Here is a 23,234-nt window from a genome sequence, read left to right as displayed (position 1 = left end):
ATGAAGAAAATATGTATATTGGACAAGCAAATTATTACATGTATGGATTTAATCCACAGTTCAGAAAATACATCTTCACATCTTTCCATTCACCATAATGTAGACATCTGTCAAAGTTCCAGGTTACTTTATCTTTAAGTTAGTACAGTATTGAACAGAACTACAAGAGTTAGTTGTTTATAAAAATGGCAAGAGTGAAAAAGCAAGGAGCTTGTGAAACAGAAGAGTATGTAGATTTTATTTTTAACAGTTTTAAAACACATTCTATACAGGTTATTTACTTTATAGACAATGTACACATTAATAATCATAGCTAAAATAAAATGTAAGAAGTGTTTCTGTTGTAATTTATAGTGCAGTGGAACATACGAAAAATGAACACAAAACATGAACTATGGTGCAAAGTATAAACTAGTTTTTACTGACTTGTCCTTGGCCAACAAATGCTTCCTACTGCATTAAACAGTAATAAAAAGGATACTTTAAGAAGAGTTTTTTCCTTAGTACTCCCAATTTCCAGTTCATTGCACATTATGCCAAGCAAAAACGGTCAAACATTACAAAAAGATAAAAAAATAACCTGTGATAAAATGTTATCCAAAATTAGATCAGCAGACAAAATGCCACTTGTCACAGGCTTTTGTAGTAAATAAGGGTATAGGCTACATAAATGATGGCAGGCTTTTGTCAAATAAGAGATGTGAACTTTCTTTATCAGCATTTAAAGAGACTATCAAAGCATTTTAGGTTGAATTACTAAAGTGTACTTCATTACATATACATTTTTGTTAAACAATATTTCTACATTCTGGCTTACATTAACGGAATTAAAATAATCCTTGTATATCTATATATTACTTAGCTTAATTAATCTACTCTGCCTACTATGTAGTTTGGATGCACACTGAAAATTTACAATTTTCATCACACCAGTTTTATCTTTATTAAAACAAGGGATGTTAAAGCCAGAACATTTAGAATTTTTAAAGTTCTCTTATCACTGTACTGCAAACAAAAAGGCTCCCTTTACTGCAGTGTAAGAAGCTTCTATTCTGTTGTACTCCTGCAATAAAGAGTGCAATTCCAAAAATGAGTTTAATTATTGATACCAAATAGGGGCTGCTTTCTGTTATAAGCTCATTTCCAGTATTAATTAGGTTGAATTTTCCCCAAACTTAATTGACATTAGACCAAAATCGCCAACAGTATTTCACGCAATGTAGGCGGAATTTAACAAGTCCAATGCATTTTAGCCTTCACTCATCATCTCCCATAATCTGTTGTTCTATACATGTTGATAAACGTGCCATTGGCTTTTCTTTTCAGGAGCTCAGGTGCAACTTTAATACAAAACACAAAAAGCAAAATCCTGTGAAATGAAAATAAAAACAGAAAATGCTGGAAATACTCAAAAAGGCTGTCAGCATCTGTGGAGAGAAAATAAAATTAACGTTCAGGCCAATGACTTTTCACCAAAAGTTGAGAAAATTAGATTTAAAATAGATTTAAGCTTATAGCCAGGTTAAGAGAGGAGGTGAGGAAAGAGAAAAGTAATGTCAGGTCTGTGATGGAAGGAAAAGGATATTAAATGGCAAAAGGAGTGATAAACCACAGCAAAATGGGTTTCAAAGGAGGGTCCAAAACAAACAGTAATACGTGGGGAATTGAAGTACTAACTAAAATCAGTTTTCAAAGTGAGTACTTAACATGCACTTACCCTTCACAGCATAAGAGATAAGATTGTGAACATAGAGAATTTCATTCTAAATTGGATGTAGAAGGAACCTGCTGTTTCACCTGGAAAAGTTTAAATCCTGGAAAGTGAGAAGGGAAGATCTAAAAGGCTGGTGCTGTACCTTCTTTGTTTACTTGGGAAGTGGACTGGTGTGTTTGAGAAGTGGCCCAGTGATGACAAAGGGAACTACCCCATCTGAATACCAAAGGGAATGGGATGATGTGACATTAAACTGGAGAACAGTGGAAATGGTAGTGGATAACCTGTTGACTGTGGGAGGTGATGGGATGGAAGATTAGGACTAGGCAAATTTTAATGTTCTTCTAGGAAGAAGGCGGTTGAGAGCAAAAGTGCATGAAATGGGATCAACCTGTCATTTAGGATGGGGAGGAAAAGAAAACATGGCACAGAGTGCAAACAGGAAGTGGGATGGGAGTATCTGGGTTTATAGTAGACATTACTTAGTAAACCAGCCATGAAAATGGAGTAAAGGAAAGTTGGGTAAGGTCAGGGATGAGTTAAATTAAGATGGATAAGTATGAAACTGGAATCAAAATCTATGAAATTTTCCAGTTTGAGGCTAGAACAGGAAATGGCAACTTCAACAGAGCAGCTGACGTTACAAAGACAGTGGTTAGTAGCAGTTTTAACAAATGCATTTTATTAAATCACAATTCCCTTGTCTCTAGAGCCACAAGAACTACTTTGCAACATAAATACCTTATTTCCTTAAGAAACTATAAAGGATCTTTCAATGAAATTTCAACTTGTTTAGAGACATTGAAAAAGCAAATATGTCTTCAGTCTAAAATGTTTCAAATATCAATGCAATACACATTTCAGCTTTAAAACTGTTAAAAATGCTGAGATGATTAATATATATTTCCATATCTTTTACTAAAAGCTTCGGACTTCTGTTTTAAAATTGAAGGATGTATTTATCAAAAACGCAAAGTATCCAAGAAAATCCATATACAAGATATCGTGAGGCTCAAAAGGTGCACTAGCGGCTGGAACCTGTTTTATTTTTTCCTGAGGTTCACTGTTTATTTAAATGCATCCTTTCTTGCCCAGTGTTTAATTCACTGATATAACTTTCTTTGAGAGCTTATTTTCTACAACATAGACATCATTGTAGCTGATGATTTAGAAGTGCAGAATGAAAAGATGCCATAATGTTAAAATGACAAGTTAAAATCAAAATAGTTAACACATCTGATGAATATGAACTAAATGCTATCTTAAATGTTTAGCTAATCCTATACAGAAACTCTTTATTAAAAATAAAGTCTGTAAATAATAAAAAAAATTGTCAGTGTAGCTATAACTCATCTAGCCTAAGCAAATATGGAATGACTTTCAGAAAGAACTACTGAATTACCTACCTAAATTATAAATGTATGTAGGAGAAAATGACAGATTAGATGTCAGAATTATTATACCACATGAAAGGCAAAAATTACATAACTTTGCTTCACTAATGATTTAGGGGAGAAATGACCCTCTAAGATCAGATTTTATGTAACAAATTCAGGAAAAAGGAGACATCACAAGTCGTTGAAATTTTTAAAAAAAAGTGTGTAAGAAATGTACAAATATAAAAAGCTACAAATATTAATAAATTACAGATAAGTCACATAGACTTAGACACATAAACACTTCACCAGTTAAGACCAAAAATACTTCATATTGCATTAGAATGCAAAATTGGAAATAATAAGCTCAAATAGAACAAAAGTGTAACCTTATTTACAAAGCTTCTCTTTTATGCTTTACTTTTACTGATGTACTGTGACTACTTACAAGATATTATTTTTGCAAGGCCACACGTCTTTTTGTTTTTCAGGCAATGCCTTTTATAAAAAATAAGTTCCATCATTATAAGAACAACCGAAAAGAAATATAATTTTATCATAAAAGATGAAAATGTAAAAAAGGTACACTGAACAATGGGTATATAGAGTTATAACTCAAAAGTTACTGTGCAATAAAGATTAGTATTTTGACCATATTTACAGGATTTGTATATTATGAAAAAGTATTTCAAATATTCCTTTAAATTTGAAATGTGGAATTGCCTGAGAAACAAATTTATAGAAACGGTATCCATTTTCTCAGGATAAAGCAGTCGTCCATTACTGAACTCTGTAACACTCTTCCCTATAAATATAAAGGCAGCCTTTCTTATAAATGTGTTTTTGACATTCTTTTAAAAAAGAACATCTTTCATATCCATTCATTCGCTCTCTATCTCTCACTTAATGCTAAATGACATTCCTGTAGAACAGTCAGCTGAATTAAAATGATGACAGTAGCTTCTTTGATAGGTGACACATGCCACTAAAGAAGTTTCTCCAGTTATGCTACTGACCAAGCAGAACTAACCTACTAAATAACCACACAAACACAGTAGTCCCAATAAGAAGGGTCTGCAAAACCATTTAAAATGGATACTGTCTCTAGTCTGGAATGATCCAAAATGTATTAACTTTATGTCACACAAGTAACAGCGTTAGTGTCAGCCCAACACATTTAACTGAAAATATTTTTCATTCCTAACTTTACAGCAGAAGCTTTCCATTCCTATGTATTTTTAGTATCTTCCCAAGTCTCTGTTTAGCTGTTGCCATGCCCTTCTTTAACCGCTTTCCTGAAAAATAATATATATAAAATTAAGGACCATGAAATATGAAAATACTTTTTAACATCAAGATTTACTTTATATCCAATTTACAATTAAAAATTATCGATGAACTTACGGGAAGCATGTATTTTATACTGACACTGTCAATGACACAATTGTAGTTTTTTGACCAGATAAAAATCGGAATTGTTTGAAGTACACAACAGGTTAGGAAGGATCCATGGATGGAGGTTAGGGTCAACATGTGCAAGGAGGCTGCCAACAACAAACAGTATAACTTGTGCACGAATTCTTCTCTGCGTACAAGGTTCATGAACACCATGAACCCAGTGTATTTAAGCAGGTCTAAACAATTAAAGTTTGCTTACACATTAACTAGACATATCTGGGCCATTGCAGATGACTCCAAAGCATCTGCATCTATAAGGTATTTTGTTATTATGCGCCTACTCACTGTCGTCATCATTTCTCCAGACCTCATCTTCAGTTGTCCTCTGCTCCCTTAATTATCTCCCTAACTCACAAAAGCCTCTCCAATAAGCACTTATTGTTGACTGCCTGTTTTAACTGCCCTGGCCATCCCACCTAATCATCTCCCTCCCTAGCACAGGCAAATTCTACCCCACCGCCTTGGCTCCAATTTCTTTTGACTGACTCCATACTCAATAAAAGCTCAATCTTCCCTATATCCTATCTCCAACCCTTATGCTCCCTTTGTCACCAACCTATCACCTTCTAGCTCAAATTTCTCTCTACTTCTCACGATATTCACCTCCACCAGCACCATCTGTAGCACAATTGACTTCTGCTGGTTTGCAATTGCAACTTACCACCAATTGCACATTTTTTTGTATCGTACAATTTCTCATTTACTTCCATAGATGCAACTAACCTGGTGAACACTTCATCACTTTACATATATTAGCATTTTTAGCTTTTGCTGTTCTTGTTTTGCATATACAACTTCAGCTTTTACATCGACAAACTATTCATTCATCAAAACATTTTAGGCAATATCTGGCACCAGTAATGAGAACCCCCATTTTGTATAATTAGAAAACTTCCCCATTTTAGAAGTAAAAGATTTATAGTACTAAAAGATACAGAGCTGATTCAGGAAATAATAAAAAAAAAACTCATTCAGGGCAAGGCCATAATTTAAATGTCAGCTTCATATGCAAATGAACACTATAAATATAAAGCTTGTCATTTTTGTCTAACATTCGGATCTTAAATTTGATTACAACCTTGTAACTTTAAAGTCACTGAATTTCACGTAATGTATTATTTAGAGTTGGACCCTATATTTTATTATGTAGTACAAATGACTGGCTGTATACTTTTTTTTGGAAGATCAACAATCATTTTATAATCAGTGAATTTTTATAACTTGATAGTGTAAGTATAAGAGATAATAATAAATTGATGCTTTTTTTTTGCTTCCAGGATTAAGTCAGAAAACTAAGGTAAAGTACTTAAACAAGGCACTGCGATGACTTGCACTGCCATTAGTAACTGCTGTAAATCTGACATTGTTGAATCTTGTATGCACACTGCATACACAAAATACAACTAAATAATCTAGTAACTCTACCTTAGGTAGAAAATCAACTCCTCAAGTCACTGAATTTGGTACAAGAATGAGTTGTAAAACTGAAAAAATTATCAGTCTGTAACTATGATTCAACTAACTCTTCAAAGGATCTGCAGTTTATTTGCAGATTTAAGCTCCACTTTACTACCTTGAAACCTAGGTAGTAGCTCTGTTTGATTAGATTACATTCCTGATCACTAACTTCCTAACTTTACAGATCTTGAACTAAGGATGCTCACTGTAGCTATGAACTTGTATTCACAGCAAAATATATCGATAAGATATACAGAGCATTTACTCCTGTTGCACTAATAATGTCAAAGTATTGACAGATGCTTATAATGGTAGGGTGGGGGGGTAAAAGAGACCACACTATGCATTCAAAGGCAAGCAATATTTACTCATGACCTACCCTCAAATAATTAAAAATGAACATAAGAGGGAAAATATATATGCTGCATTATAAGAAAAAATGATTCATGTAATGCTAGATTGATGAATAATCAAAATTTGAAATTAAAACAGAAAATACTTGAAATAATTACAATGAAAGACCATTGAACTGAAATTTTAATACGGTTTCTCACTTCAGATGTTGTTTGACCTGCCGAATGTTTTAAGCATTTTCAGTTTTATAGAACTCCAGTTCGAATTACACACTACTGGACACTATTCCAAGTGTCTGGGATCATCTGTGCATGAAGATGTCTGATACAAGCACCTCCCTTGATTGGAACCTATTGAACACAATAAATATTAACTTCCTCCACCACTAACATAGCACAACTTCTGTGTGTTCCGTCTACAAACCCAATGCAGTTACTGCCTAGTTTACTCTGACAGCATCTCCCAAGCCCACAACGTCAGCTGGCAAAGACGGTGACTTCAGAGGCATGAGAATACCACCACTTGCCCAGTCCCAAGCACACTGTGTAACTTCCTAACTTGGAACAAAAATATCTCTGAGTGCAAATCCTAGAACTTGCTACACAAGAACATGATGGAAGTCCTTTCAGCAAAAGGACTAAAAGCATTCAAGAAATCATCATCACCTTCATCAGATCTTGAAAAACCAAAACAAAAACACTGACTCTGTGCAACTCACACTAAGTTCTGAATTTGTCATATTTTGTCAGTATTGGCAACCACCATTTATTGCCTTTGGGAACATAGTGGTGAAAAAAAAGGAGAAAGTTATTTTTAAATTACTTTGTTTAATACTTAACCTATACCCATCCTCCAGAAATAACATTACCACTCCCCACTGTTTGAAAAATTTAATCCTCATGAAGTTATAGAGACAATCAAATGCAAAATGCATTTGAAATCAAATATTTACAAGAATATATTAATTTACATCTTGGTACTGCGGCTCACACTGAGTTCATGGAACAAGATATATTCACGATCTACACCAGGGGTTTTAAGAGCTGCTCATAGGAGAGATGGAAGTAAATACAGAACTGGCAGCAATCTGAAATACAATGTGTTCTGTATAATTGAATCTTCAAGGTGGAAACTCCAGATTTTCAAGGTCAGCTTAATAAGGAATATGGTTATTAAAAGGCAGGATAGGGTCAAAGGACTGAATAGCAAACAGTAGCAACTGTTCACATAAAAAGAAAGCTCCCTAATGACTTCCCTCTTGTCTATTTTGTCAGCAGACACAACCCAAATCCATCTGCTTTTACTACTATTCGGGTGTGGGAGGTTTCTCCAAAATATGAACCAATGTTTTCATATTCCATCAGGAACACAGACACAATGAGTCTCAATTTCAATCCTACTACATTTGTTAGACAACATGACAGGTCTCCTTACAATAATAACTCAGCCTATTCCCTGTGCACTGTATCCCGCTTGTCTGTCTAAATTTAAGATGTACTCTCAAACTCATGGTGATGTTTTCTGTCTCATGGGCTGGTTACTTCCATTAACTTGTGCTAAGTGAAACTACCTGCATGGCTGTCAGTCTTCGTTTCTGTAGAAGCACTTTCCTGAGGGATTTTGATCGAGTCATCTGGTAATACTTTCCTTTTGGTATATTTTCTCTTCTGCACTTTCTGTTGCTCCTACAAAGAAAAATAATAAGTTATTAACATGGAATATGTGTATTTGTGAACATCTGCATTTTTATTTATTTTTATAATAAATCATCAAATTGTAATTGACCTAATTGAAACCTGCACTGGGCTCTATGCTAATCCTGTGGCAGCACAGTCAACTGTATGGAGATATCCAATTTGTAGCCTTTCTGCAAAATAGCATGCAGGTGGATAAAAGGCACACTACCCACAAGACACTGATGGCCTCTGACTGCCTGTCACAGTCAGAAGGCATTTTCACTGGTGTCGGACATTTCTGATGTTTAGAAATACTTGACAATTTAATTAGATTGAAATAGATTTCTGTAGAAAACCACAGAAACTTATAAAACGTAATTAATTAAAAAGCATTAGCTACATAAAGAAATTAAAGTGAAGTGAAAAGTCTGAACTCGCTGTTCAATGAAGATTAGCAATCCTGTTTAAATGAATAGACCATAAGACCATAAGATATAGGAGTAGAATTAGGCTATTTGGCCCATCGATTCTGCCCGCCGTTTCATTATGGCTGATCCAATTTTCCTCTCAGCACCCTTATCCCTTCATGCCCTGACTAATCAAGAATCTATCAACCTCTGCCGTAAATATACATAAAGACTTGTGCTCCACAGCTGCATGTGGCAAAGAATTCCACAGATTCACCACCCACTGGCTAAAGAAATTCCTCATCTTCATTCTAAAAGGACACCCCTCTATTCTGAGGCTACGTCCTCTGGTCTTAGACTCTCCCACCATAGGAAACATCTTCTCCACATTCACTCCATCAAGGCCTTTCAGCATTTAATAAGTTTTAATGAGGTCAGCCCTCATTCTTCTGAATCCTAATGAATTCAGGCCCAGAACCATCAAACGCTCTTCATTTGACAAGCCATTCATTTTCGTGAATCTCCTTTGAACCTTCTCCAGTTTCAGCACACCCTTTCTAAGATAAGGGGCCCAAACCTGCTCATAATACTCCAAGTGAGGCCTCACCAGTGCTTTAAAAAGTTTTAATATTACATCCTTGCTTTTATATTCTGAATAGAGTTAATACATGTAAGCCAGCTGTGTCTGGCACAAAGCCACGGAGATACTTGTAAAGTGCTTTCAGTCCCTTAGTTCAGCACAGTCTTGAACTGCCATGAAACTGAATAGCAAGTAGAGAGTGGGAGATCAAATACACTGGCAGCAAACGCCAGCATACCTCCAATATGTGCACTGCACTGTGCAGACATAAAGTTCAAAGGCACACCACACGCTACAGGACGGATGGGGTACTGGTTTCTGAAGAACTGTCACCATTAATCAATGGTATAAAGTTCTGCAGTTTCTGCTGATTTCAGTCTGGGATGATGGCAGACCAGTAAATAAATAATGGGAAGATGAGGCTCCACGAGCTTCTTCCTCCTCAAGATGGCAGAGCTGGCACAAAGTGCGCTGTACAGGAGAAACCATTGCAACTTTCTTCATCCACAAGTGCTTAATGAATGATCTATCTCAACCACCACCATCACAGAAGCCAGTGTACAACCAGTTCAATTCACTCCATGTGATAACAAGACATGGCCAAGCACACTGTTTACAGGAAATGTAAAAGAAACAACTCACGAACAAAAGAAAATTTGCACTTTTTCATCTTCCTAACATCTTTCTGCAGATGTTGGAAATCAAAGCAATGCACACAAGATGCTGGAGGAACTCAGCATCTATGGAAAAGAGTGAACAGTTGATGTTTCGGGCCGAGACCCTTCATGAGTCCTGATGAAAGGTCTTGGCCTGAAATGTTGAATGTTTACTCTTTTCCATAGAAGCTGGCTGGCCTGCTGAGTTCCTCCAGCATTTTGTGGGAACAGACAACTTCCTAGTACTTCAGTTCTAGCTATATTTCTCACCAAACTGTATAGATGTAACACCAGCAATTAGTACCTCCCGTAAAAACAGAGCTTAACTATCTCTTCTTGACATTTGACAGTTACCACGATTGCTAGATTCATGAACAACATCCAGGTGTTGTGTACTGTAGGGGAACATCCCTTCGACCTGAACCTCAATAGATCCATACAGTGGCTATAACAGGAGACACCCTGAGATAAGTTCTCACTTCCTAACTCCCCAAAGTGTTTTAATCATCTACAAGCCCAACATCTAGATGTAGGGTTAATTGTCATTAGACCATAAGACATTGGAGCAGAATTGGGCCATTCGACCCATCAGTCAGCTCCATTTAATCATGGCTGGTCCATTTCCCTCTCAACCCCATTCTCCTGCCTTCTCCCTGTCACCTTTCATGCCCTGAATTACCAAGAATCTATCAACCTCCATTTTAAATACACTCAATGACCTGGCCTCCAAAGCTGCCTGTAGCGATAAATTCCACAGATTCACCACCCTCTGGCTAAAGAAACTCCTCTTCCTCTCTGGTGAATGCAGCGGGCCAAGCAGTATCTCTAGGAAGAGGTACAGTCGACGTTTCGGGCCGAGACCCTTCGTCAGGACTAAGTGAAAGAAGAGCTAGCAACTCTTACTAGCTCTTCTTTCAGTTAGTCCTGACGAAGGGTCTCGGCCCGAAACGTCGACTGTACCTCTTCCTATAGATGCTGCCTGGTCTGCTGTGTTCACCAGCAACTATTATGTGTGTTGCCTGAAATTACAGCATCTGCAGATTTCCTCGTGTTTGCATCCTCTTTCTCTCTGTTCTATCTGGATATCACTCTATTCTGAGGTTGTTCCCTCTGGTCCTAGACACCCCCAGTAGAGCAAATATCCTCACCACATCCACTCTATCTTTGTCTTTCAACATTCATTGAGTTTCAATGAGATTCCCTCTTCATTCTTCTAAATTCCAGCGAGCACAGGCCTAGAGCTATCAAACGCTCCTCATATGAAAAGCCTTTCAATCCTGGAATCATTTTCGTGAACATCCTATGAACTCACTCTAATCTCAGCACATCCTTTCTTAGATGAGCAGACTAAACCTGCTTACAATACTCCAAGGGAGGCCTCACCATTACCTTATAAAGCCTCAACATTACATCCATGTGTTTTTTATTCTAGTCCTCTCAAAATGAATGCTTACATCGCATTTGCCTTCCTTACCACAGACTCAAGCTACAAATTAACTCTCAGGGAATCCTGACAAGGTCATTGTGACAAAACGCAAAAAACAGCATAATCCACAACAGAGGGGCCCCACATGCTTGACATTTCACTGATCACTGACTTGCAGTTGCTGCAGTGCAAGATGTCTACAGATTGCACAGTTGCAATTTACTAACATTGCTTTGACAACTCCTCCCTAACCCATAATTTGTATCACCCAGAGTCATAAGGGCCGTGGGTACATGTAATGGCATCTGCTGCAAGGTCCCCTCAGGTCACACACCATTACATGTTACCATCTTTTCATCTACAGGAGTTGGTGAAGAAAGCTATTGTGATTGGAGGCTGGCTATTGATGTGAGGGGGTATTTGCATAAGGGTCACAAGTTTAGTGCAGAGGGGCCAAAGTCAGATAAATTCTTTAGTCAAGTTTCTGGTATAGGAGCAGAACCTACTGATGGGGCACACAAAAACAAGCTTCTCAGGTACTTTGGAAACCTGGAAAGATTGGCCAACTCTTCTGTGTGACTGAATATCCTGTAAATGTCATCCAGGCATCAACTGCATGCTATTTTGCAGATTAGGTTCCTCCTTGCACAATACCAGATGCACAGAGGATGTCAGAATGAAATACAGTGGTCTTGTGATGGTCAACGGAAGTCTCTAATTCTCATTGATTATTTTAAACATGAAAAAAAGATTAAAGATTCCATTCTATATGTGGCAGTGAAACCTCCCAGCAGCTTACCTGTTGAGATAACTTTGCAGCAGCTGCTGCCAACCCGGTTTCTACTGAAGCTACTCTTGCCCCTTCTCGCGTCGGTCTGTCATGCCGAGGGACAGATGGTGTAACTCTGGCTAAAGAAATGCATAAGTATTATTTTGTGATTGATTCATCCCATATAATTAAGACATACCCATAAGCTATTTAAAATTTTACGTCCAATTGCCTAACCTGGATAATGCTTCCCTCAGAGTACACATTTTAAATTAATAAAGTTTTCTTAAATGGATAGAAACTTCCTGATTGTAGGGACTCCTTAATTTCATTAGGCAGAATTTACCCAGGCTGTTAAGGGTTAAGTTCACCGTGTATGTTACGTGTTATGTTGTACATTATTATGTTTTGGGGCGGGGTTTTTTCTTATACATACATGATGTCACCATTTGTTGGGGGGTCAATAAAGTGTACTTTAGAAATAATTACGCTCGTGTTGATTTTTGTCACCACTCCTACATAATACTAGTTGTAAAGGTATATCATCTTAAATGTTTATTCACTCATTGAAATTAATTAAATTCTTCCTCGTTGATGATATGAGAGGAATCAAAGCAAAATTTAAAATGCTCCTCTGTACCATTTTGTTCAGTTGACAAGTACACATCTTTCCCAGGTTAAAGAAAGGTTCTGTCAGAACTGTGCATTTTGTGCTGAACAGTTATTTTGGTAACTAATCACATTGGTGGGCCAATGGTAAAAGCAAAGGGAATAAGTTTCATATTCTTGCTTATTTCATTGCAGTTTGTAGCTTGGGACTGACGGAGGTCATAACATTGCTGACTATTTAATAACATTTAATATCATTTCAAGCTTGTATGTCTGCTAATTGCCAATAAAGGATTGGAATAAGACATTCAACTCATTGGAACAATCATTTCATTGGAGATGAGGATGCACCTCGCAAGTATAATAACCCTGTGGCAGTCGCAGGCTCACAGCAGTTGTTTTGTTTTGCTTTTGTGTTAGTTTTTTGCTGCTACAGGTTCCATTCCTGTGAACTGTTCATAACCAGATCGTTCAAAGTAGCAATGTCCTTTATTGCAAAGTTACCTGTAGGATTCCAGGGTGTATCATCTGCACTTCTTCTCTTTTTGGATCTGGATTTGAAAACTGGATCATCATCATCAGATTCAAGTGATGGGTAAACTGGACACATAAGAGGAATCTATAGATATTCATTGATTATATTATGCAAATAAATCATTTCACAGGCATTCAGTGGCTAAATCTAATACCAAAAGATTATTTCTGTGTTTCCCAAAATCAATGTATCTTGCTAATAACATTTCTCTGTAAAGTAACAGTTGTAGGTACAAATTTTGTAAATGCCTGTGTTAGATCTTCCAATCTTCTTTTATTCAGTAAAGACAATCCAGCTTTTTCAGTTTCTCTCTCTGACTGCAATCCCTCATCCTTGAAATCATGTTAATAAACCCTGTCTGCACTCTCTCCGAATCCTGTAACAGTTTTCCTACGAAGAGTTGTCCAGAAACGGACACAATGCATTCAGCCAACGTTTTTATAAAAGTTCACCATGAGCTCCTGGCTCTTATACTCTTAATCTCTGTTTATAAAGGCCAGTATTGTTTCTGAACCACTTTCTCACTTTACAACAAAGTGTACACATACTGTATATCCACAGTACTCTCTATTCTTGAATATCTTTTAGAATTCTGCCCTCTTGTGTTTATATTACCCCATTTCCTTTCTCCTACCAAAATAAAACACTTCACGTTTCCCAGCTTGCTTTACAAAGGAAAGTACCTTTGCTGGCATTTCAGATTTTCAATATATTTTCAGGTAGGATAGAACAGTCATCTGGCTGTGGAGGAGCCTCACAAAGGTGGAAAAATTATCTGAGTAGCCGAACATGAACACTTAAGATATGGAAGCAGGAGTAAGCCTATCAGTCCTGTCATGCCAGCTCCATTGAAATCATCATCAATCATTCGCCTCAGCCCTACTTTCTTATACTAACCTGTATCCCTTCTTTCATGTCTAAAATTCCATCAGCTCCTTCCCTGAATACCCCAGCATTCTACCCAAGCTTTCCGGAGATTCATCCGGTCAAATGAATGATTGCACAGCCAACATCATCCATCGGCCTGTCACTTGTTCATTTTCTCCCTTTCCAAAATGTGGTATAGTTGCTAGTTCCTTTCTGAAAGTCTATAGGGCATTGGTAAGAGCATATCTAGAATACTATGCAGTTTTGGTCCCCTTACCTAGGAAAGGAGGTACATGCCATTGAGGGAGTGAAGTCAAGATTCTCTAGACTGGTTCTAAGGGATAATGGAATTGTCAGAGACTATGCTTGTATTCACTATTGTTTAGAACAGGGCTTCCCTACCTATTTTATGACATGGACCAATACCATGAAGCAAGGAGTCTGAGGACCCCAGGCTGGGAAACCCTGGTTTAGAACAATGAACCGTGAACTCACTGAAACACACAAAATTCCTACAGGACTCACAGGCAGAACAAAGACAGGATATTTCCCTTGGTTTAGGAATTTATACCAGGGGCCACAGTCTCAGAATAATCAGTATGCTATTTGGAACTGAGATGAGGAGAGATTCTTCACTCATAAAGACCTGGCATCCTCTGCCCTGAAGGGTTATGGATGCTTAGTCACTGGGCATGAAAAACAGAGATTTCTGGATGGTAAAGGAATCAAAGGTATGCAGATAGTACGTGAAATTGATACAGAGAAGGATCATCTGTGAACCCAACGAATGGTGAGCCAGATGCTCTTATTTCTGATATTCTAATACTCATGTCCCCATCAGCTACACATTTAGCCTGGCAGAGAGCAATTATATCAACCACTGCCAAATATTCTGGCAGTAACTTCAGAATCAATGCTCGCCAGTTCAATTAATCAACATTTCTTAAGAAACAAAGCAATGCTGATAAATACATTTATTTAAACACAAATGATGACATAAAATTAGGAAAACCTTATACTTTACTCCAAAATTGGTTAAATTAACTAAGAATGCAAAATTACTTTTGAGTAAAAACAGACAGCTGACAGCTGTTCATCTGCTGCTTTGTAGCATTATTTTGTTCCACTTGAATACCTGTTGTCTCACTTTTATTGATGAAATGTTCTTACCATAATCAGAATCTTTGAAACATGCTCCAAGGCTGTCCTGGTCTTCATAATCATTCATGTCAATAGTGCTCTGAGTAGTGCTTTTGACTAACCGTTTCCCTGTGTGCTTATTAACGTTGCTATTGGTTTTCTTTGATCCTTGAATCACTGAAGAGCTATTTTTAACTTGGTTACTTGTCCATGAAGTCTGCAAACAAGAGTCTGACGACTGAAGGTTCGCCATGGATAACATGCCCTGGATTGCTTCCTGCGTACTGGGTGAGGCTGGAGGTTGACTGAAAGAGAAGAAAAAGAGCCCATGTTTTTAAAAATCAAAAATCCTACAAAAAGTAGTAGATATGGCCCAGTCCATCACGGGCAAAGCCGTCCCCACCACTGAGCACATCTAGACAGAGCATTTTTTCAGGAAAACAGCATCCATTATCAGGGACACCCCACCACCCAGGTAGTGCTCTCTTCTCGCTGCAGTCCTCAGGAAGGTACAGGGGCATCAGGACTCATGACACCAGGTTCAGGAACAGTTGTTGTACATTCAACCATTATACCCTTGAACCAAACTTCACTTGCCCCATCACTGAAATGCTCCCACAACCTATGAACTCACTTTCAAGGCCTCTTCAACTCATCGTCTCAATACTTACTGCTCTTTTACTTATCATTATTATCACTTCTTTGTTTTCGTAATTGCACAGTTTTTGTCATCTTTTGCACACTGATTGAACACCCAGTTGGTACGATCTTTCATTGATTCTATTATGGTTATTATTTTATTATTGATTATGCCCGCAAAAAATAAATCTCAGAGTTGTATATTATGACACGTATGTACTTTCATAATAAATTTACTTTGAACTTTGAAAAGCAAACTAACAGGACAGAGCAAATGTTGGTATCTGATTTAATTATTACAGGCTATTGGACATTTGTGAACTAATAAGGTCACTCAAATTACAAGCATAATAGGTTTATAATCGGCTCAAATTCTGCAAGGGAATGCATGGAGATTTATAAGAAGGACATTTAGAATTACAGGTATTTCAGTACTTGCTCTCATAAGTATCATTAGGTTTGAGATTCTCATGTACTATAGATTCCTAAACTCTTTGTATACCTACATTGCACTTCTTGTGGTATATTCACCCACACTGGAATTAGAAAAATCACCTACAAACGTTGTCCAATTTATACATGTCTCAGGAACAGTAAAACAGGTGTGAGGAGCAATATTGAGTCTTGCTTATTTACATGTTTTTAGCAAACTGATCTCCGTTCAGTACAACAGATTCCGGTTAACTCGGTCATCGGTTAACCAGGGCAGCCCCTTATTTGGAACTCTTCGAGAATAAACACTGACTGAGTAAAGAGCCAAGATTCCCTTCAACACACACAAAATGCTGGGGGAACTCAGCAGGCCAGGCAGCATCTGTGGAAAAGAGTAAGCAGTTGATGATGAAGGGTCTTGGCCCTAAACGTCGACTGTTTGCTCTTTCCGTGGATGCTGCCTGGCCTGCTGAGTTCCTCCAGCATTTTATGGGTGTGGCTTAGATTTCCAGCATCTGCAGGTTTTCTCTTGTTTGGGATTCCCTTCATTTGTTTGGTACAGGAAACCGCTGCCAAACAGTTTCTGACTCGTGTTGGTCCTGTGCACTTGTGTAGCCATTAGACAGTACACCATGCTTGGAGAGGACAGTTTTTAAATAGTGTCAGCCGCATGTACAAACCCCATTTCCAGAAAAGTTGGGATATTTTCCAAAATTCAATCAAAACAAAAATCTGTGATACGTTAATTCACGTGAACCTTTATTTAACTGTCAAAAGTACAAAGAAAAGATTTTCAATAGTTTTACTGACCAACTTAATTGTATCTTGTAAACACACACAAATTTAGAATTTGATGGCTGCAACACACTCAACAAAAGTTGGGACAGAGGAAAGTTTACCATTGTGTTACATCACCTTTCCTTTTAATAACACTTTTTAATCTTTTTGGAACTGAAGATCCTAATTGTATAGATTTGCAATTGGAAATTTTGTCCATTCTTGCTTGATATAAGACTTCAGCTGCTCAACAGTCCGTGGTCTCCGTTGTCTGATTCTCCTCTTCATGATGCGCCATATAGTTTCAATAGGACATAGATCTGGACTGGCAGCAGGCCAGTCAAGCACACGCACTCTGTGTCTACAAAGCCACGCTGTTGTAGCCCGTGCAGAATGTGGTCTGGCATTGTCCTGCTGAAATAAGCATGGACGTCCCGGAAAGAGACGTCGCCTTGATGGCAACATATGTCTCTCTAAAATCCTAATATACGCCTCAGAGTCAATGGTACCTTCACATACATGCAACTCACCCATGCCGTGGGCACTGATGCACCCCCATACCATCACAGATGCTGGCTTTTGCACCTTTCGCTGATAACAATCTGGATGGTCGTTTTCATCTTTGGCACAGAGAACTCGACGCCCAGTTTTTCCGAAAACTAGCTGAAATGTGGACACATCTGACCACAGCACATGGTTCCACAGTCTTTCGGTCCATCTGAGATGAGCTCGGGCCCAGAGAACTCGCCGGCGTTTCTGCATAGAGTTGACGTATGGCTTCCTCCTTGCGTAATACAGTTTCAAGTTGCATTTCTGGATGCAGCGACGGACTGTGCTGAGTGACAATGGTTTTCCGAAGTACTCCCGATCTTGCGTTGAGAAATGTTCCTTTTGAACTGACTAACAATTCTCTCATGAATTTTGGCACGAAGGGTTGAGCCACGACCCATCCTTGCTTGCAAAGACTGAGCCTTTGATGAACGCTACTTTTATGCCCAGTCATGATACCTCACCTGCTACCAATTAGCCTGCTTAATGTGGAGTCTTCCAAACCGGTGCTCCTTGAATATTCTGTGCACTTTTCAATCTTATTTTAACTCTGTCCCAACTTTTGTTGAGTGTGTTGCAGCCATCAAATTCTAAATTTGTGTATATTTACAAAATACAATTAAGTTTGTCAGTAAAACTATTGAAAATCTTTTCTATGTACTTTTGTCAGTTAAATAAAGGTTCACGTGAATTAACATATCACAGATTTTTGTTTTTATTGCATTTTGGAAAATATCCCAACTTTTCTGGAAATGAGGTTTGTACTTGTGTTCAAAAGGCACTGATTGTTAGTGAGAAACGGCTGGGAGTGAAAATAAAATGATTCCATTACTTCAACAAGTTAGGGATAGTGAAAAAATTTGATGTTATTGACAATCTTGAATGTTACCTTTTGTTCCCCACTGGGCACTCAGCTCTCACCTGTGGCTCCAAGTAGCTGTTTGCATGTGACAGTGGCCACACCCCAATACACCACTTCAACAGGCAGGCTGAGCCAGGTAGTCAGCAGGTCTCATACCCAGGTTAGATAGGGCCATGCCTGTCCTGGATTGCAAAGTCATCTCCAGTGGTCGGGGCGGTTGAGATCTATAGTGAGATCCAACAGCCAGGAAGGCAGTTCTGCAACTCTACTTAGAGAGCGAAGGGCACGACAAGGCACAGAAGAAGTCATAGTCATCTACTGCATCCAGGGAAGACCCAAGTTGTGACGTCTATTCGTACCAACAGACCCGGACTTCGAAAATCGAGAGAGTAGAACTGCACCAGTACAACAGCTTTTCCACTTTAAAAACTCTCCCACACAGGTTTACAACGTCAGATACAACGGACAACAGCAGTCGTATTGGTCATGTTCTAATCTGGTCTGTATTTCATTTAAGTACATAAGTTGTTACTCAGTTAAATGGTAGTTTGTCTTTTTGTACTTTTTTAACTATTAAACGTTGGTTAACTGGGGCAGCCGCTTAATTGAGCCAAAGTATACTGGTCCCTCTGAGTCCCAATTAACCGGAATCCACCGTGTTCTCGACTTTTGTTACACTTTATTCCCTTACTTTAAAAAAAATTTTACTTATTCCATTTTTAATAATTTTTGAATGTTTCTGAATGATGTTCATTGTATTTTTTTGCCAGGTTTGAAAGGTGCTAAGCCATTGAGTCATGTTATCAGAAGCTCTTTTCAGCTGTTTGGTGATTGAGGATGATTCTGGTCAGGACAGCTGACACCGTGAGCAGATGGAGAAATGCTGGCAACAAGTTCTAGGCCATTACTGCATTATAAAAGGACACTACCTTGAGAACATAAACATGAGGAATTCTGCAGATGCTGGAAATTCAAGCAACACACATCAAATTTGCTGGTGAACGCAGCGGGCCAGGCAGCATCTCTAGGAAGAGGTACAGTCGACGTTTTGGGCCGAGACCCTTCGTCAGGACTAACTGAAGGAAGAGCTAGTAAGAGATTTGAAAGTGGGAGAGGGAGGGGGGGGATCCAAAATGATAGCAGAAGACAGGAGGGGGAGGGATGGAGCCAAGAGCTGGACAGGTGATTGGCAAAAGGGGATACGAGAGGATCATGGGACAGGAGGCCCAGGGAGAAGGAAAAGGGGGAGGGGGGGAATAACCCTGAGGATGGGCAAGGGGTATAGTCAGAGGGACAGAGGGAGAAAAAGGAGAGAGAGAGAAAGAATGTGTGTATATAAATAAATAACGGATGGGGTATGAGGGGGAGGTGGGGCATTAGCGGAAGTTAGAGAAGTCAATGTTTATGCCATCAGGTTGGAGGCTACCCAGAGGCTACACTTACTCTTAATAATTTCTCCTTTGGCTCCTCCCACTTCCTCCAAACTAAAGGTATGGCTATGGGCACCTGTATGGGTCCTAGCAATGCCTGTCTTTTTTTTACATCCCATTCCCATTCTGACATGTCTATCCACGGCCTCCTCTACTGTAAAGATGAAGCCACACTCAGGTTGGAGGAACAACACCTTATATTCCGTATGGGTAGCCTCCAACCTGATGGCATGAACATTGACTTCTCTAACTTCCGCTAGGCCCCACCTCCCCCTCGTACCCCATCTGTTACTCTTTTTAATGCACACATTCTTTCTCTCACTCTCCTTTTTCTCCCTCTGTCCCTCTGAATATACCTCTTGCCCATCCTCTGGGTCACCCCCCCCCCGTCTTTCTTCCCGGACCTCCTGTCCCATGATCCTCCCGTATCCCCTTCTGCCTATCACCTGTCCAGCTCTCGGCTCCATCCCTCCCCCTCCTGTCTTCTCCTATCATTTTGCATCTCCCCCTCCCCCTCCAGCTTTCAAATCCCTTACTCACTCTTCCTTCAGTTAGTCCTGACGAAGGGTCTCGGCCTGAAACGTCGACTGCGCTTCTTCCTATAGATGCTGCCTGGCCTGCTGCGTTCACCAGCAACTTTGATGTATGTTGCTTGAATTTCCAGCATCTGCAGAATTCCTGTTGTTTGCCTGTCTTTTTGTTGGCTTTGTGGAACAATCTATGTTCCACACCTATATTGGTATCTGTCCTCCACTTTTCCTTCGCTACATCGACGACTGCATTGGCGCTGCTTCCTGCACGCATGCTGAGCTTGTTGACTTCATTAAATTTGCCTCCAACTTTCACTCTGCCCTCAAGTTTACCTGGTCCATTTCCGACACCTCCCTCGCCTTTTTAGATCTTTCTGTCTCTATCTCTGGAGACAGCTTATCTACTGATGTCTACTATAAGCCTACTGACTCTCACAGCTATCTGGATTATTCCTCTTCTCACCCTGTCTCTTGCAAAAACGCCATCCCCTTCTCGCAATTCCTCTGTCTCCACGGCATCTGCTCTCAGGATGAGGCTTTTCATTCTAGGACGAGGGAGATGTCCTCCTTTTTTAAAGAAAGGGGCTTCCCTTCCTCTACCATCAACTCTGCTCTCAAACGCATCTCCCCCATTTCACACACAGCTGCGTCACCCCACTAGGAATAGGGCTCCCCTGGTCCTCACCTACCACCCCATCAGCCTCCGGGTCCAACATATTATTCTCCATAACTTCCACCACCTCCAACGGGGTCCCACCACTAAGCACATCTTTCCCTCCCCCACTCTGCTTTCCGCAGGGATCACTCCCTACGCGACTCCCTTGTCCATTCGTCCCCCCCATCCCTCCCCACTGATCTCCCTCTTGGCACTTATCCTTGTAAGCAGAACAAGTGCTAGACATGTCCTTACACTTCCTCCCTTACCACCATTCAGGGCCCCAGACAGTCCTTCCAGGTGAGGCGACACTTCACCTGTGAGTCGGCTGGGGTGATATACTGCATCCGGTGCTCCCGATGTGGCCTTCTATATATTGGCGAGACCCGACGCAGACTGGGAGATCATTTTGCTGAACACCTATGCTCTGTCCGCCAGAGAAAGCAGGATTTCCCAGTGGCCACACATTTTAATTCCACATCCCATTCCCATTCTGATATGTCTATCCACGGCCTCCTCTACTGTAAAGATAAAGCCACACTCAGGGTGGAGGAACAACACCTTATATTCCGTCTGGGTAGCCTCCAACCTGATGGCATGAACATTGACTTCTCTGACTTCCGTTAATGCCCTACCTCCCCCTCATACCCCATCCGTTATTTATTTATATACACATATTCTTTCTCTCTCTCTCCTTTTTCTCCCTCTGTCCCTCTGACTATACCCCTTGTCAATGCTCTGGGTTTTCCCCCCCTCCCCCTTTTCCTTCTCCCTGGGCCTCCTGTCCCATGATCCTTGCATATCCCTTTTACCAATCACCTGTCGAGCTCTTGGCTCCATCCCTCCCCCTCCTGTCTTCTCCTATCATTTTGGATCCCCCCCCCCACTTTCAAATCTCTTACTAGCTCTTCCTTCAGTTAGACGAAGGGTCTTGGTCGAAATGTCAACTGTACCTCTTCCTAGAGATGCTGCCTGGCCTGCTGCGTTCACCAGCAAATTTGATGTGTGTTACTACCTTGAGAAATCGTTTTCTTTGTTGACTTTTCAGTTTTTATTTATGAATATATTTTTAAGCTGGTCTCCATGGAATTAGTTACAATACAAAGGCATATTCAAAGTAACACAACTGAGTAAACAAGTCAACCCACTGATTTCCATTCCATCATTGCGGGCAACTGCTTAATATTGTAGGGAGGAAGTCTCTGCACTGAAACAGACATCCCAACTTGAGACCTACCATTCCTTCTGGTATAATCCTTTCAAATCCACTAATACTCTTAGCTCACTCTAATAACCGTGATCCTCATCTATCCATATGCTACATTAAAGACATTGATGATAAAAAAAAATCCTCAGAGTTGAACAGCTGTGAACAATTTTTTAAGGCCAGTTTTAATATGAAATTTGTTATTCTCCCAGGATACAACATAATAGGTATATATGGGAAATGTTGTGGCATTAAATCCAAAACATTAAATAATCTTCTGGCCCCATTGGATTTGTTCATTCGTAATTTCAGATCAAATCAATTATCAGTCAGTTTTATACAGACTACCTAAGCATCCTACATAATTATTTCTTTAAATCCAGTTTCATTGTTATGTAAATGTAAGCACTGCAATTAGACATTAAATATGAATCAATTTAAGAGTCAGGGAATTATGTATGCAGTATGGTGATAAAAACTATAAGCTAATAATGGAGATAATATCAATATACAGAATCAATTACACACTTATATTGTAATCCAGATGAAATCTATAAGTGATATTAATGCAAACACAAGGAAATCTGCAGATGCTGGAATTTCAAGCAACACACATAAAAATTGCTGTTGAACGCAGCAGGCCAGGCAGCATCTCTAGGAAGAGGTATAGTCGACTGTACCTCTTCCTATAGATGCTGCCTGGCCTGCTGCGTTCACCAGCAATTTTTATGTGTGTTAAGTGATATTAATATCTTGTCAGCAAGAGACTGGATCCACTCCCGAAGAGAATGCCAAGTGCTGTTCTCACTGTAATGCGTGCTTTCCTGCCTGGTAGATTATAGTCATAGGATAGTACAGCACAGACAGTACAGCCCTTGAGCCCAACTGGTCCATGCCGACCACAGCAGCCTTTCTGCAAGTCCCAGTTGCCCACGTTTCTCCCATAACACTCCAAGCCCCTTTCCAACTTCTGTGTCCACTTTCCATGTCCTTTCCAATTACCTCTAAATGTTGCAATGATACCCACCTTGACCACTTCGTCTGGCAGCTAATTCCAGGTACTCACAATCCTCTGTGTAAAGAAGTCCCCTCTCAGATCTGTTTTAAATCCTTCCCCTCTTACCATGT

General features: G+C 39.5%; 1 protein-coding gene across 2 annotated transcripts in view; it reads right to left on the bottom strand.

The window, feature by feature from the left end:
• Window positions 1-50: 50 nt before the first annotated feature.
• Window positions 51-23,234, bottom strand: part of phf2 (PHD finger protein 2) — a 155,159-nt gene continuing 131,975 nt past the window's right edge. The window contains exons 18-22 of one of the 2 annotated variants that reach the window (XM_063068125.1): window positions 15,056-15,330; window positions 12,988-13,083; window positions 11,905-12,014; window positions 7,931-8,045; window positions 51-4,385 (exon numbers count right to left, since the gene is read on the bottom strand). In XM_063068125.1, the coding sequence (XP_062924195.1) occupies window positions 4,297-4,385; window positions 7,931-8,045; window positions 11,905-12,014; window positions 12,988-13,083; window positions 15,056-15,330 (685 nt within the window). In that variant the 3' untranslated portion in view covers window positions 51-4,296. Of the gene's footprint in view, window positions 4,386-7,930; window positions 8,046-11,904; window positions 12,015-12,987; window positions 13,103-15,055; window positions 15,331-23,234 lie in introns of those variants that run through there. The other variant, XR_010020456.1, reaches the window with a different exon arrangement.

The sequence above is a fragment of the Mobula hypostoma genome, chromosome 15, assembly GCF_963921235.1.
Source record: "Mobula hypostoma chromosome 15, sMobHyp1.1, whole genome shotgun sequence".
In the NCBI taxonomy this organism is placed as follows: Eukaryota; Metazoa; Chordata; class Chondrichthyes; order Myliobatiformes; family Myliobatidae; genus Mobula; species Mobula hypostoma.
This window is presented reverse-complemented; position numbering and strand designations above follow the sequence as displayed.